General features: G+C 39.3%; 1 protein-coding gene across 3 annotated transcripts in view; it reads right to left on the bottom strand.

Moving 5' to 3' along the window:
- Positions 1 to 17267, bottom strand: part of PHEX (phosphate regulating endopeptidase X-linked) — a 195107-nt gene that overhangs the window by 9626 nt on the left and 168214 nt on the right. For all 3 annotated transcript variants that reach the window (XM_001493470.7, XM_070256769.1, XM_023633503.2), the window contains 5 exons: positions 15011 to 15065; positions 10976 to 11043; positions 8642 to 8772; positions 2367 to 2432; positions 1207 to 1311 (listed from right to left, as the gene is read on the bottom strand). In XM_001493470.7, coding sequence (XP_001493520.1) covers positions 1207 to 1311; positions 2367 to 2432; positions 8642 to 8772; positions 10976 to 11043; positions 15011 to 15065 — 425 coding nt within the window. The remainder of the gene's footprint in view (positions 1 to 1206; positions 1312 to 2366; positions 2433 to 8641; positions 8773 to 10975; positions 11044 to 15010; positions 15066 to 17267) is intronic.

Below are 17267 nucleotides of genomic sequence, written 5' to 3'. Positions count from 1 at the left end.
AAAACATGCCATAAGGCTGTTGGGATGATCCAGAAGAGAAGAGATCAAGGCTTAGCCTATAGATGCGAGAAGGGTAAGAGGGAGAAAAAGAGGTGGAATCTGAAGAGCAGTTAAAATGATGAAATCATCTAGCTTTTGGGACAGGTGTCATAAAAATGAAGATAGATAAGACCTAAGAATCCAGGTTTTCTAACCAGGAAGACCCAAAGACTGGGGGTGTATTGACAGAAATGGAAAAACTAAAAAGAAAAGTCATTTTGTTGATGACTCCAGTTTTGTTGATGTCATATTAATAAGTGATCATTTATTTAGTGTTGTCATGTCAGCTGAAGAAATAAAAGACCCCAGACAGGTGAGAATCCTTTAACCAGAGTCAGCCAAAGAAGACATGGGAATGGATGAGCTTACTGAGGAGTGAATGCAAAGACTGAGGAACAAAGGGTTGTACTAATGAAAACTTTTGTCTAGTTTTGAGCATACAGACACATTTGCCCACTGTGAGGCCATGTATTAGAACCTTCATCAACCTATCCCTGACCTCTTTGAAAATGAGGCCTACACATCTGCAACATAAACCAGTGCGATAACAAATAACAAAGAAGAATTGGCACTTGCTTCATTGGCCAGAGACTCGAACTCAGAACTGTGCCTTATTTAGTGCATGTCTTCTTTCAATTTCTGCTGAGAGCCCACTAAACTCACAAAAGAGTGACATGACTCCCCTTGCCTTTGTTGTTGCTTTTTTCAGCTCTAGTAGTCTTCACATATTCATTTGACAGTTGGGAACATAGCTTTGAGGGTCCCCCGCAGATTGAGAGTGATAGGACAAAGTCAACAAATGAGGCAAAGGAGAAAGAGGAATGCAGGAAAGGGCAGGACCATGGAAGCCAAATAACGAGTCACTAGAAATGGTTACAAATAGCATCAAATACATTAAGTCAGGATATATTAAAGAAATATCAAGTGAGTCACCACAGGGCTGGTAACCCACTTGATTAAAAATATCAATAAAACTTGACCAATTAGTAATTAACTATGTCCCATAGAACATTAAGAAGGTGAAACTTGTCCTGAAGATAAGCAGCAAGATAAAATTTCAGTGAAAATCAAAGTTATGCCATTAAACTTTTGTCCCAAACCTTTTATCAAGGGAGCAAGCCCAAGTCCCACATTTTATCTTTGATGGCCCTTCCTTGGTCTACTCACGTGAGCATAACTCAGGAAGAAGAGCTGGTTGTTGGTGAATGCGATGCCTGGTAGGAGAGGCTCCTCAACTCCCTGCCTCTTGTCATTTATCCATTTCCTGTAAGCCTGGTGAGAGAAGCAGAATAGATGATCCTCTGCCGTGATGGCTTTTCTCTTCTCTCATCCAGAGCAGAAATATTAAATATGTCCTCCACCATGTGCAAAATGCATCCTGTCAAGTTTTCTTTTAAGAAAACAAACACCTGGAAATGCAAATCAATGTCATATTGCTCAACAGTGAGGCTGGCTTACCTGCAGAAAGACCTTACACTCAATAGATACCAAAGCATCTGGGTCAAAGCATTCACTTGTTAAATAACTGCTCCCCACCCTCCCCCCACCCCACACACACACAAAAGCTGTTCTTTCTATTCCTACCAGGGAACAAACAAATCTAACACAATAGCAAGGCCTATGGAAATAAATTTAGGGGTCAACATATTGCCAATTTTTCACTTTGCCAAGTAAGAGGGAAAACTATCATCTTCAATCACCATGATTTTATAAAATAAAGTATATTTTAACTAGAATATAGGAAGAATACAACCTCAGAATAACAGCCTGGTCTTTACATTGAATGCATTTAGCTTTATGAAAATCTTTCCACATAATCCTTATGTTTCTCGTTTAACCACAGACCAGTGGATGATGAAAACATTATTATGGACTCTTACCTGGCCCACTATATGAGAACCACTAGCCTCAGGCCATAATTTAGAAGTTTGGTATTTTAAGAGAAACTTATGAGAAGGGCTATAGAGAGAGTGTACTCAAGGAAAACTCATATGAACCTAGCCCCAAGGAGATTTCTGTAGCATGCTTTGATATTATTGTGAATGTATCTTTTGAAAACTATCCTTTAAATACATGATTCTTAATAACAAATATTATTCTTCAGGGTGACTTTACACCCCCCCCCCCAAAAAAGAAAGAACTGCCGCTCTAGTCATATAGTAGAGTATAATAGAGTCAATGGGGAAATATAATTCTATTTACAGAAATTCACAGAATTTACAGAAATCTAACTCCTCAAGAACATGTCTGTCTCTAAATTGAGGTACACCCAATATGGTGTTTTATAGCTTCATTTTTAAAATCACAGCAAATGTTGCAGTGCATACCCTAAAAGCTTCCCGCAGTCCTCCATTATCAGCAATATTTTCTCCCAGGGTCCTCTTCCCCTTCACCTAACAAAGAGAAAAAGAAAAACAGAGTGTTTCACAGCCAACTATCATTCAGCAAGAGGCATAAATATGATAGCAAGAAAAAATGCCATATTTTAAAGAGAAAATTACATTCAATAAAACAGAAGTAATCATAATATATTGTGAGATGGCAAACTAACCCCAGCAAGGTGCTCCTGAATATAATAATTTCTATTTTATTATGCTACACATTTCTTTCTTACCCACCTCTTTATTCTCACCAATTTAGCCAGTTCCAATAAAATGTTAAGAATATTCTGAGTGACTCTGGTTTAATGGGGTAAAAATAGAAATGTCAATATACAGATTACTTTCTCTGATTAATTCACATAATTTGAGAATTCTTTCCAGTGTACTTGTGTTTCCAAAAATCTACCATCCACATAGGAACAATATTTCAAGACCAACCAGCACCATGTGATCTTCAGTAATTTCCATGAAAAATTAAAAAGAGGGTAGTTCTCACGGGGAACAAAAATCAAACAGAAGTAGCACAGACCACAAGGTCAAGGTCTGCAACATGTATGACAACCAGCCAAGCATGGTGAAGAAATTCTTCCAAGCATCTGAAGATTGTTTTTAACTTAAACCCTTAAATAGGCTAGGATGAAAAATATTCTAAACCAATACAGTCTACAAGGCAAAACCTAACTTGCCACTTATTTTTGTACAGGCTGCAAGGTAAGACTGGATTTTACATTTTTCAATGGTTGGGGGAAAAATAGAAAGAAGGATAATATTTTGTGGCATGTGAAAATTATATGAAGTTCAAATTTCAGTGTCCATAAATCAAGTTTTATTGGCACACAACCACACCCTTTCGTGTACATTTTGTCTATGGCTGTTCTCTTACTACAGTGGCAGAGTTGAATAAATGCAAGAGACCTTACAGCCCACAAAGCCTAAATTATTTACTATCTGGCCCTTAACAGAAAAAGTTTGCCAATCCCCACACAGAAAGAAGGCAGAATAATGCTCCCCTCCAAAAATGTCTATGTCCTAATCCCTGGAAACTATGAAAATGTTACCTTATGTGGCAAAAGGGACTTTTAAATTATGATTAAGTTAAGGATCTTGAGAGGGAACCTGCATTATCCAGCTGGGTCCAATGTAATGACAAGGGTCCATATAAATAGAGGAAAAGGAAGTCAGGAGAGTGAGTGTGTCAGGGTGATGCAAAGTGAGAAGACTGGACCAGTCATTACTGGCTTTGAAGATGGAAGGCGCCAGGAGCCAAGGATGTGGGCAGTCTCTGAAAGCTAGAAAAGGTGAGGAAACAGACTCTCCCCCAGAACAGTTAGAAAGGAAAGCAGCCCTGCTGACACCTTGATTTTAGCCCACTGAGACCTGAGTCAGACATACAGGACTGTAAAATAATAAATTTCTGTTCTTTCGAGTCACTAAATTCGTGATGATTTGTTATAGCAGCAACAGGAAATGAATACACCCTGCTCTAAACTTTCAAGCCATGGATCCTACCAACTCTTTCCTTTCAAGCTAGCCCAATCACCCAGGTATCAAGCAATACCAACAAGTAAAAACAAATCTTCAGAAAACATTAATCTCTGTAATCACCCAGGACCCAACTAGCTTCAGTCCCAAAAACGTTACCACTCCTGCTTCATATACATTCTTTCTTTCATTACAGTCCTACAGGGTTAAGTGCTATTATCACCATCCTTGCTTAACAAACAATGGATCTAAAGCTCAGAGTGTGCAGCAGATGTCGTTGGTGCCGCACCAGATCCCCTTTTCTACCAGGACTGTGCACCCATTCCTGCAACTGCTACCAGCTCAGGAAGATTAGTCTTAGCTTATAGGAGCTGCCTTACCTGGAGATTCCCGGGAGGTGATCCCCCCACCTCTCAGTAACTGACGTGTGGTTAGCACAGCCCAGCCCCTTACTCTGGGCTGAACAATTTCCATAGAGCAATTCAGGCTCCAGAACCCTCTGTGGGAAAAGGCTGAGGCTAAACTTCTCAAACCAACAGGTTTTCCTCATCGCCTTACAGGTCTCTCCTGAAACTACTTCTGTAATAAATCACTCACCTAAAAATTCCCTTCTTGGGCTCTGCTTCTAGTGAACCTGACCTAAGACACAGTTATTAAGTGAACTGCCCACACTTCACAGGGATTCAAACCCAAGCAGTCTGTCTCCAGACCCTCTGCTCCATAATATGCTACCTTCTTGAGTCTCAACTCCTCCTGACTCTGGTGCTTCTATGTATATCCACTCATGCTCGAATTTAATCTCCTTCCTTGTTCCTCTAAGCTTTATCTAAATTAGAGGTTTGGGGAGTAGCCTCACCCCTCTGGCTCTTCCCACTCTGGACCGCCTCAGTAGACCATACGGCCCTAGGTTTCCCTCAGGACTCAACAGCTGCTAACAGTCTGCTTCTGTGGCGCTCCATCAGAGCTCCCCCCAATTCACTGCAAAGAAGGATTCAGGCACAGATGACTGGCCTCCACAAAAGGAGCCAGAAAAATAAAGCGTGGCCCTTTATATCCACAAAGGAAGCCATCCCCTCTCCTCTGGGAATGAGAATGAAGCTGTTTTCTGATGGTTGAGTGGATTTATGCTGAGACAGGCATGCCTTTTCTATCGTCCTTGTGACAAAGGTACACATTTGCCAGAATTCAGTTTCAATATCTGACACTTTGGCCAAAATGAACGTTGTAGAATAGCCCCCAAAACACATCGCCTAGGTATAAAATGAACTTAAAGTAGGAGAACCAGAGCATGATATGGGGGGAAGAGTATGGATTTTGGAGTCATGCCAATCTAAGCCCTAATCTAGACTCTACCATGAGTTTAAATCTCTTTGAGCCTCAGTTTCCTCATATGTAAAATAGGCTAGTAATATGTACACCTTTCAGGACCAGTATGACAATGAAATTTGTTTCAAGTAAGTGAAAAGTCTAACTCTGATGCCTGCATATAATAATCACTAGGAAATATGCATTCCCTTCCTTCAAGAAAACTGCTCTTCTATTGTTTCTTGGGTTTTTTTCAGTCCCAAAGTCTTTGGCTTTGTTTTCCCGTGGGATGGCATACCTATGAGTATGTCACAAAGTATTAGGAATATTAACTACAACTTGTTGAGCACTTATGTATGTCAGGCATTGTGCTGTTGCTTTATATTATTTCAGTCACGTAATTCTTACAATAAATTAATGAGTTCAGAAATAGTTACCCATTTCACAGATGAAGACTCTGAGACTTAGGAATGTTAAGTAACTTGCCCAAGTTCAAAAAACTTGTAATTGGTTGAACCAATATTTGGACCTTTGTCTGACTCTAGAACCCTTCCCCTATGCTTTTCTTGAAGCAACATGTATTCTAGATGGGTTTTTACAATGTGATAACCCCTGAATTAAATACAAATACACAGAGGCACCCATTTTAGTTCTTCTCGTGACACAGTTGTAGATATAAAAAGCAAAATATGGGCAGCAAAATGGCTTTCCAGGACATTGATGAAAGAGCTAGAGACGCTATTCAAGGATACAGACTCTGGTTTCCCCACCTGGATAAGGTGCGGTCTCCCTTGTGCTGAATATGGTTTAAGAACCAGGAGAGGGGCTGGTCCCATGACCGAGTGGTTAAGTTCACACGCTCCACCTTCGGCGGCCCAGGGTTTCACTGGTTAGGATCCTGGGCACGGACATGGCACCACTCCTTAGGCCATGTTGAGGCGGCGTCCCACATGCCACAACTAGGAGGACCCACAACTAAAAATATACAACTATGTACTGGGGGAATTGAGGGAGAAAAAGCAGAGGAAAAAAAAAAAAGAAGAAGATTGGCAACAGTTGTTAGCTCAGGTGCCAATCTTTAGGGAAAAAAAAGAACCAGGAGGACCAAGTCAGTGTTTATAAACATTCCCTTTTAAAGTGCATGGATTTTTACCTAACTTCTTCTGCGATGGTGAAATAAACCCCAAGTACAATAGACTTAAGGCATAGCAAGGATTTGGGTGCTTTCCCAGCCCCAGTAAGATATCAGGATGGAGTACATGCTTAGTTAAGGGACCAAGAGACCCTGGGGAAACCACCTGAAGATACAGGGATCTACTCCAGTTCTGTGTGGTCCTCGCTTCTCTTAGGTGTTGTGCCCTTGACCAGATGAATTAGAAGCCTACAGTGTGTACATGTGTGTTTTAAAGGAAGGTCTTCCTGCAGATCCATAACCTACCAACAATTCTTCATTATTGGTTTCTTATTGTCAAATATAATGAGAGAAATCTGTGTCTTATAATTATGAAAGCAGGGATAGGAAACGCAATGGAAAACTACCAGAAAAAATTAATAGTGGGTGAAAGGCATAAAAACTAACCTGACCAAACCAGCAAAATAAGGAAAAGGAAAAAGAAGTTAAAAAAATGTACAGGAGATAAACTATATAGAGAAAATCATAAAATTGCATTTGGAAACCTAAAACAAACCAAACAGATGGAAAGGCATACCATGTTCTTGAACAAGAAGATTATATTAAAAAAATGTAAATTCCATACATTTAATGTGATTTAACTCAGAATCCCAAAGGCATTTTCTTTGCACGGGTGGAGGCCAGGGGGGCAGAATGGGTAAAATGATCTTTGAGCATATATAGAAGTATATTTGTCTGAGAATGGCCAAGTATATAAAAGAACAGTGAGGAAGAGCTTATATTAACAGATACCAGAACAATCCATACAGCCACAGTAATACGGCAGGGGTATAGAAATCAACAAAGAAATCAGCAGAATAAAATATATAATCTAGAAATTTATCTCAGCATATATGAGATTCTAATATTTGACAAACATTCAATTCAGTGAGAAAAAAATGTCTTTTAATCAATGATGCTGGGTCAACTGGCTATCGTTTGGAAGAAAATAAGTGTGAACTCTCATATTAAACTCCACAGAAAAATAAGTTTCACGTACATTCCATAAATGTAAAATAACAAAACAACAAAAACCTCCCCGGAAAGGCTGGGAGACTACATATGTGATGTAGAACGGAAATGCAGAAACTACTTTTTGAGAGATAGGTATCTTTGACTATACAGAAATGCTTAATTTTTATATGTCAAAAGACACCATATACAAAGACTAACGGATGAGTAATATATCAGGGGGAAATACTATAATGTGAATGATCGATAAAATCTGAACATCCATAATATTAAAAAAAGTTCTCATAAATTGACAAGAAAATAACTCAAGAGATAAATGATCTTTCATACATCACTGGTGGGAATATGAAATATTATAATTTGTTGGTGACAGTAGGAATCTATCCTATAGGGAAAAAAAGAATATGCACATAATAAGAGTGTTTATTGCAGCAGCATTTATTGTGGAAAAATAATTGGAGAGAAAATATAACCCCTCAACAAGAGGTTAGTTGAGGACATTATAGTCACACTGTGGACTTTTAGGCAGCCACTGAAAACTATGAACTAAAAGGACGCGTGTGTGTATGTGTGTGTGTGTATCTCTACATGAGCATTGGAAAAAGTATCAGGGTGATTAAGATAGATTCCAGGTAGGGAAGATAAGACTGATGAGAAGGAAAGGGGGAGGTAAAGACATAAAAAGAAAAGGAACAAAACTTCACACACACAAACAGCATGCATGAGATCTCATTTGTGCCTTTATGTAAATTTATATATGTATATATAATAGAAAATAAACATTTTACAAGCATATTTCTTTTGTTCAAATTTCTATAGCTAAGAACTCTTAGCCAATTCAGAGTCATTAGTTCAAATTAGTGAAGTTTTACTTCTATTAACTAAACTTAAGCAGTAGTTTGAAGGAAAATTTTTTTAATCATATGGATGTAGATTTACAAGAATTTTATTGTTTATCTTTGCTACAGGATTTTCTACATTAATCTGAATCTAGGAAAACAAACTAATGTTTAGGCTGTGATTCTCAAACTTTAGCTTGTATCAGAATCACCGGAAGGCTTGTGAAAAGACAGACTGCCAGACTACTAGCCCAACCTCCCCCACCCCTCTGAGATTCTGGGTCAGTAGGTCTGGAGTAAGACTCAAGAAGTTGCATTTCCACAAGTTCCCTGCAGGGCTGGTGTTGTTGGCCTGGGAACCACACTTTGAGAACCCATGTTCAGAGGCAAGCTAATGTCCAAACGAGGAAAAATGACCCAAAAGATGCCCCCTTCACCACAATTGTACTCACATTTAAGCCAGCTTTCTTCCAATAATAGTTGCTATACTGGTTAACCATGCACTTTGTTTTTTCTTTAAACTTTTCTTCTGAGTCAACAGACCACCAAGGATCCAGGTTTCCATTTTTATCATATTTTCTACCTAGCAAAAAGTAAAGTGAAAAGATATTTGTATTATTTATGGAAACTAATTTCTTCATCTTCCCTTTCCCTCACTTCCATAAGCCTTGAAAAAGCAGCCCCAGCAGCAGGGACCACTCTTGGGAGCAGCTCCTGCCTTCTCTCCAGTGTCACAGGTTCATTGTAAAAAGGGAGGAAAGGAGAAAGAGGTTTGAGAAGTTCTTTCCTTCTAAGTTAACAAAGAGTATTTTAAAAATAAGATTCATTAACTTATGGCATGAACCATTCTTAACCAATCTTGGATTCTTTGTTTTCACCTGATCTGACCTCAAATGTTCTCTGGATTATGAAATGAAATGGCTTCATTCAGAAAGCCCATGGAGGGAGCCAGAGCACCACTACCAGTGAAATTCCAAATGATCCATAGGAACAGCCTGGGTGAGTCATTCACACCCTGCGACCACAGCCCCTGACTCAGCCTTATAGCAACGTGTTTCTTCCAAGTTGCCAGGAGCCGAGAGACACATAAAACCTCTGTTATGAATCATTCCACAGCCACCAGTGTGGATGGAAGGCCCATCTGTCCCGCTTTGACAAGGAAAGTTGCTCTAAAAAGAGAACTTGGAACAAGAATGGAAATCTCCAAAACATAATGGGAAAAAAAAGATTAGTTATACATGCTTTTTTGCTACAGGCTCACTCTTCGTTTTCTCTACACCCTTCAAAAAAAGAAGTTTGAGTGTATCTGTGTATCTGAACTATCTTCTATACTCAAGATTACTATTGGTTTAAATTTAATTATGCAGAGAACTCTTCATTGGACTTACAAGAAAGTCCTCTAAGCAAAGCTGTTAACTGGAACAATCCAAAGCTCTTCAGCAAGGTCAGATGCCACTACCACCACCCCCTAGGAGAGTATGGAGTCACTGTCCTCCACCCACTAACCAACCAATCATTAAATAGTTACTGGGCATATACTTATATCTGCATCGCACTGTTCTAAGTATTGGTTACAGAGTGAAATTGCCATCATTAAATTCTGTCCCTTGAGAAAGAATCCAGAAGGCCTCCAGAAGATTCTGGGGGAGAACTGTACTTATATTTCCTAAGGAAGAAAGGCCAGAACCAAGAGATCACTACTGGCTTTTGTTTCTTAGCTAAGACTCTCCTCTCAGATAAACCAAACATGCAAAGACAGAAAGTGAGGCTCTGGGGATTCAGAGGACTACAAGGCAGCTACATTTTAACAGGGAGTGGAGATCAGGGGAACAAAAAACCTAAGCGATTAAGGAATGGCTGGTGTGAGTACAGGAAGAATTGTCCAGAAAGAGAAGAACGAAAAGGGTCTCTGGCCCTGGGGTAGGCATCCAGGAAAGAATGTTGGAGACTACAGACATGAAAGAACATATACAATGTTGCCTTGCCTTGGGCCAGCCGGGTTCCTGAGTCTGCCTGTAACTCATTGCATGGATGTGGGTGTGATCATAATTTGCTGCTAATTCATAAGTTTCAGGGATTTCATGTGGATTTCCAATAATACTCCAAAGTTAGAGGAGGAAGGAATGCTGATTAAAAATGATGATGATTCTCAAAGGGCAATCATTTCTTTAGTTTATGCCATATTCTGCTCTTTCCTTTTGCTTAAATGTCATCAGGATACACAGTATATTCTAGATTATGCATTATTAGGAAAGCACAGCCTTTTAAAAAAATTCTGAATATATGCCAGCATAGAGAAAAATAGAGATTAAGCATTGCATAATCCTTGAAATAGTATAAAGGAACCAGTCAGCCAAGCTGCAGAGTCCTAACTCGCTGAGTCCTAACTTGGCAGCATGTATAATCATCTTAGGAGCAGAGCTCACACCTCCAGGGAAAGCATCTCAAGATGGTGAATAAAGAAATCAAGACAAAGGGGAGAAGCTATAAAGCAATTCCTATAACCATGGTGGCAGCACAGCAATCCTGATCTAAATGCAAAGCTAATTTAATTGAAATTACAAGGTCTTTTTTTCATTCTACCCCATCACCAATGGGAACAATTATTTATTTATTGCAAGCATCACAGCAAGACATGGCGAAAAGTTTTCAATCAGCAATCATACTGCCTTGGATAATCTTCAATCTATGAGGATGCCACTATGCAATGATAATAGCAACAATTAACATCCATATAGTCAACATTATCATAAAAGCAGCAGCTTATACAATGAACCAGTACTTACCATTATTATCAAATCCATGTGTAAATTCATGTCCAACAATTACTCCTATAGCACCATAACTCAGAGATCTATGGCATAAATATATAATTTGGAGAAAATTACAATCATGAATCTCAGAGCATAATCCTTTAATTTTTTTCAATGAAAAGCCATGATAATCTGTTTTCTAGTAACCATGGTAATAACAATCTAATAACCACACTCACAAAACTGTAAACACACCCTTCTCATTGAAATGGACAAAGAAAAATATAAATTCTAACATTTTCATTATGTTCATGTATGGGCCTTAGCATCCTACCTTGTGAAATCAGGGATGTGAAAGAGATGGGTTCTCAAGTCCCTTCCAGCCCTAAGGCTTCTATGATTCTAAATCTGCTCCAGCTGTAGTTTATATTTATAAACACCCAAAGCAGCAGCAGGGTTTGAAAAGATCCTGTCAGTAAACATACCATTTATTTTTTATCTGAGAATCTGTTGAAAAATCACTATAGACTTAGAAGTTAAATTGTTTTCCAAATGTAGTCATAAAAAAGGAATAAAGCAGAGATTAAAAGGGATCACTCTGCTTTCAAAGGTAGTCACGTTTGTCTGCTGCTGTGACTGACAAGCTCACAACTGAATGGCAAAGCCTGTGAAGCCTTAACCAGGTTCGGAAAAGGTGTTATATTATTTCTCTTCACCTCTGAAGGAACATGAGGTAGCTTACATACAAAGGTGACCACTGACAATTCCACCTGTCTGAATGCATATGCCCCTCCTCCCATCAAGAGGCAATCTATTTCCTTCCCCTTGAACCTGGATGGGCCTCGGGACTTGCTGTGACCAACAGAATGCAGCGGAAGGGGCCGGGTGTGACTCCTGGGCTTAGGCCTTGAGAGGCCTTGTAGCTTCCATTTTTTGCCACCTTGGAAGTCAGCTGTAATGTAAAGAAATTGGACTAACCAGCCCCAGAGAGAGAGGCCAAGTGAAGCAAGTAAGAGATGTCAAAAGTTGAGAGACTTCTAAAGAGAGAGGCCTGCCAGACCCCAGCCAGCAAGCCAGCCCAACTAGGGCACCAGACATGTGAGCAAAGTCATCTTACATCCTCCGGCCCCAGTTGAGCAGCCCCAGCCAACAGTACACAGAACAGACAAACCGTCTCAGCTGAATCCTGCCCAAACTGTAGAATCATGAGCCAATATGTGGCTGTGTGGCAGCACTTTGTTACGAAGCAATAGATAACTGAAACAGAACCTATTAATGATATCTGAAGAAATTGATACAGTGGCTTCCACACGTGTGTGTCTGGGATCTTCTCTCTCAACTACAAGTTCCATGGAGGCCAAACCCTTATCTACTTGATCACTGCTAAATGCTCTGTACCTAGTACACAGTAAGAAAGCAACAAAGATTTAACCAATTCATTAATTAACTTTACCACTTCATGCAAGTGACAGATCTATATGTAACTTCTTTTAGTCATTTAACATGTGGACAAGGATTACAAACAACTTAAAATCCTCGTTATGAGGATTCTTCCTGAGATTTGCAATTATGCTAAAAATATTTCACAGTTGGTTCCTGACATGCAACATCAAAGTCACCCAGCAAATAGACAGGACCCATAAGTGGAAGGAAGGAGAATTTTTGAAGCAACATATTATTACAGGACATAATGATCCTTAACATGCTAATTGTTTGTCTCAACTATACCCAAGGAAGTGCTGTAAGATTTAATTTTTCCCCTTGGTGGCAATTCTTTCCTTTGTTATTTCTTTCCTGCAAGGTAATTTGCATTTGAAAAAATGCTTCCTACTGTTTTTCCATCATTGCAAACCTTCATTAAAGAAGTAAGAGTAAAATTATGCATTTCAATCATAGAACTATCATAGCAGTGTGGGATCAACTCGTAATTTTACATAGTGCTAATTTTTGCAGCAGTAGCTATCACTGTGCAGCCTGTAACATTCCGTTTTTCCAGACCTCTCAGCCCTGAGAATAGTACTCAGTCCTCTACAACCCACAGTTGATGCTATTGACTGGATGAATTTAAGGGATGAACAATGGAAGCTTAGAGGAACTGCTCTGCAATAAATGTCCCCTAAGAGGGACCGCTCCAATGAGCTTCCTATTTGCAAAAGATAATAGAGAATTCTGAAAATGATTGAATCATTGTAAGTTCCAATTCTCAGTTACATAATCACAATCCTTTGGACAAGAGACAAAGAAAAAGTAATTTTATACAGCTAAGACTGACAACGATAAGGTTTCATAATACTAAATTCACATCTCCCATTTTATCAATGGACATTATTTAAATTAGCATGTTATAAAAATAAGTAAACTTGTATGCCTTTTAATATGTGTCTGGCTGGCCAGAAATAAGAAGACTCCTACAGAGAAAATCCACCCTTCCAAAAATAAAATGGAGAAGACAACTATTTTTCCACCTACTCGGTTTCTTTTTTGTTCTTACTACCCAATGGGTTTAATATATACACAGGATTTTCTGTCAACAACAAAACAACCGTACTGCTGTCTGGAGCAACCACGATCTCACACGATCATCAAGTAAAGGCTACTCTACGTCTGAATTGGAAATTTACAAAAATCCTAGAGTTGGAAGCAGCTTTAAGCCCAGCTGGTTCAACCCCTTCTCAGAGGCATGAAACCCCACTACAAAAACCTGTTCAAATTGTTTTAAGACTTCTCCTTGGGCATTGCCAATAACCAGGAGCTCACTCCTTTCTGAAGTAGCCCATTCCCTGTTTGGGTGGTTCTAAATACAACATCTCTTCCTAATATTAGTCCGGAATCTCTTTCCTATGTCTTCTGTTGGTCTAGTGTAGTCTCTAGCTGAACACCGCTGACCTCCCTGAATATAGTAAATCATTCTGTCACCTTAACTTTCCTTCAAAAATGTGAAGACAGTTATGAGGTTCTCCCTCAAGTGTTCTTTTTGTAAGGTCTTCCAACTTTTTTTCTTCAGTCATGAATTCTAGACGAGCATTTCCCAAAATATAGGGAAAAGAGGAGTTTAGGAAACTCTGGGTTAAAAACATTTAAATAGGGTTCTTTCTTGCAGAACTTCTTGGGAATTTTTATGCTGCTAAGTATTGTGATTCTCTCAAGTAAAAGGAATGGGAGGACGACTTGCCTCTATTACTACTTCAAAGAATACACACTTTAGGAAATGTTGTCTTAGGCCATTTACAATCCTGATTCTCTCCCCTGGAAACAATTCTGCTTGTTGATGTCCCATAATTAGACCCAACACTCAGGGGAGGGCAAAGGTGATGTGAGCAGAAAGGATATCAATTCACTGGTTCTGGAGGCTATCCATCCAGAACAGAAGGACGTATGGGAAGCCATCTCACTAGACTGTGATGACCATGTCTCCAGTATCTGCATATTTCTAAAAGATGCTTAATAATTATTCTTTGAGCAGATATCTTAATAGAGGATGGATGGCTTCACTGAGGACATAGAACTCTTACTCCTATAGCTACCCATGTTCTATTGCAAGTTTTTGAGCAAATAAGCTGTAGCCTATTAATACCCAAGCTCCTTACCTGGCATTCAGAGCCCTCCAATATCAAACCTCCACCTTCTTTCCTGTTACTTCCCTTCATATACCACTTGGACCAGCCACACTAGACTCTCTGATATTCTACAAGCACTTTCCCTTCCTTTTCTCACATTGTTTCTTACATTTGGAATGGTTTTAGACCCATCACCATCAACTCAAATTCTAACAATCCTTCAATGTCCAAATATTTGTAGTATGAGTCAATATATAAGTGAATAAACAAATAAAAATGAAAGCTGTCTACGTATAAGTTGGCTTTCCTGTTCAGTCACACACCTTAGAACAAGAATGAGAAAACAAATACCTAAAATGGTGAGAGTCAGGCCAACCCACACCAGGTTCCATGCCCTCTTTTTGCTGAACAATCATCAGCTTTGGTTTTTTGACTTTATATTCTGTGCTCTGCCAAAGCAGCATGTTCTTCCTTACTTGTCCATAACTGGTTTCTTTACTAATTTACTTACCGAGGATATTCTGTTCCCCAAAAGAAAGGCTTCTGGAGCTCTCCTGCTGGAAATCCTGGGAGAAAGACAAAGAAACAAACAAAATTATACGGGATATCGAGAGATTGAGTCAATGATGACTACCTGCTTCCAGCTGTAGCCTTGGGGTTTCAAAGGCCCACCTGAAAAGTACTCCTCGTGGAGCTGGGAGCCCTCAAAGACATGCAACAGCCTCTAAGAGGATATTAATGTAACTGAGTTTGAAATAAGTGCATTGTATCAGTTTTAAAGAAAGAACCCATTTTGCATGGACACACTATTGGCAGTGTCCAACCTGCTGTGAACTGAGTTCCTTCATACATAGCATGTGCAGGAGGCCTCCAGCTGCCCAGTAGCTTCCCCTGATACAGAAAGGGCCAGCTTCATGGGCACACAACCTGTGTAATCACACGGGACGCCCCACACTGAAGGATCTTGCACTTGGTTTAATGCTCTGCTATTGCTATCTTGAAATCCTTGATAGTTTTACCTTTGAACTTGCTTTCATAATTAGAGCCTGAGGAGATAAGGAAGCATGCATGTGAGCAAAGGACCGGAGTACGATATGTATGCTCACAGGTCCTAGATGACCCATTTGCATACAGCATTCATGATGCTTCCCTCCAGGAGCACAGAACTCCAGTAGACCCACAACGCGTGGGAATTCAGTGAAACTCAAAGTGAGTACAAGGGAAGCATGTTATATCTAGGCTGAATAGGTGGGGGTTCTGACAGCCTCAAGGGGCAATTCCTTCTACTGGAACCAGAATTTGCTCTGATCACCAAAAGAAGGCAATGGCATTCTAAGAAACACAAATGAACAAGGAACTCTATCACATCCTTTCTTACTCCTCTTACTTCCCTGCAGTAGCCAACCATTTACACTGCAATAGATGACATAGAAGGACAGGGAGAGACAGGGTGACTCATGGTTTCTTTTCCTTTCAGTCCTTCCTTACATATCAGTAAGCCAAAAGTAGAGAGTATTGGTAGAAGGTGCATGTATTAAGAAGTGAAATAAAAAGAGCTGAGTTAGTTTTGTGCAACATTTCTACTATTCTGGTAAGAACAAAATATATATTCATGTACAAGCTACAAAATACAAACTGTGATTTTGGTGATTCCACATACAAGTTAAATGCTCTTATATTTACATTTAAAATGGGCATTGCACAATATAAAGATGAATTTGGTAAAATTATGCTAATGATTTTAAATTTTAGTTTTTCTTACAACTTATAACGGTATTAAATGGTAAATAAAACTACCATGCCAAGTCTAGAGAAAGAGGGACCGTGGAAGACAGGACAAAGCTTTATATTTTAGCACCTTTAACAGCACTTTCTCCTGATTGCTGAAGAGGGAGCCACTACATTTTCACTTTGCACTGGGCCCTGCAAATTATGTAGCTGGCTCTGGATGCAGGTGAGTGGGAGAAATGTTTTGCTTTGCCGCTGCAACTCACCACTAAATTTTGTACCCTGGGTTGATCCTAAGAGCTACACTTAACAAGTTATCAAGCTGGGAAGGCAAAGCACAGTAACAAAAGAGAGACAGAGAGAGAGAGATGCCTTCTGCAGTGTCCTTGCCTGCTCCAGAGCCACTGCTCAGGGCCCCTTGAGACTGCAAGCTCTTTTATGAGTTAAAATGTTTTCTCTTCCCTCTCGCCCTCTCAACATTCTACCTCCCCTCCATGACAAGGCACTATGAGGCGAAGTGAGGGTAGGGAAGCAAGTTCTTAATTTAGAAGTGAAATGTTAATTCTATATAACTAGTATACATATTCCTTCTATTTTCTTAATAATGTCATAGCTTGAGAATTCGAGGTGCAAAATCCTAATTGCAAAACAGCAATGGATCCAGCTAGTAGTTCTCTTTCTTCCTGCTGCTTTCACATAAAGGACAATGCATCTGACTTTCAAGGGTAACGCCATATTAACTTCATGATTTCTACATTTTCTGATATCTTTGGCATCTTTACATCAATATTCCATCCTCTTTTTTGATGATTACTTTTAGTAAGTCATTCTGACTTGGAGATACATATATGTAAATATATTATATATATACGCAAATAACAGTGTTTACATGAAAATTCCATCTCACACAATATATCATCAAAAAGCAATGATATTCCCTACTAAGAACAATGATCATAAACCAATGTGATTTAATTATTAAATCATTATGGCTTTCCTGCTTGGTAATGTGCCCAGCTGGAAGCATTTGTGTCCACTGC

The sequence above is a fragment of the Equus caballus genome, chromosome X, assembly GCF_041296265.1.
Source record: "Equus caballus isolate H_3958 breed thoroughbred chromosome X, TB-T2T, whole genome shotgun sequence".
In the NCBI taxonomy this organism is placed as follows: domain Eukaryota; kingdom Metazoa; phylum Chordata; class Mammalia; order Perissodactyla; family Equidae; genus Equus; species Equus caballus.
This window is presented reverse-complemented; position numbering and strand designations above follow the sequence as displayed.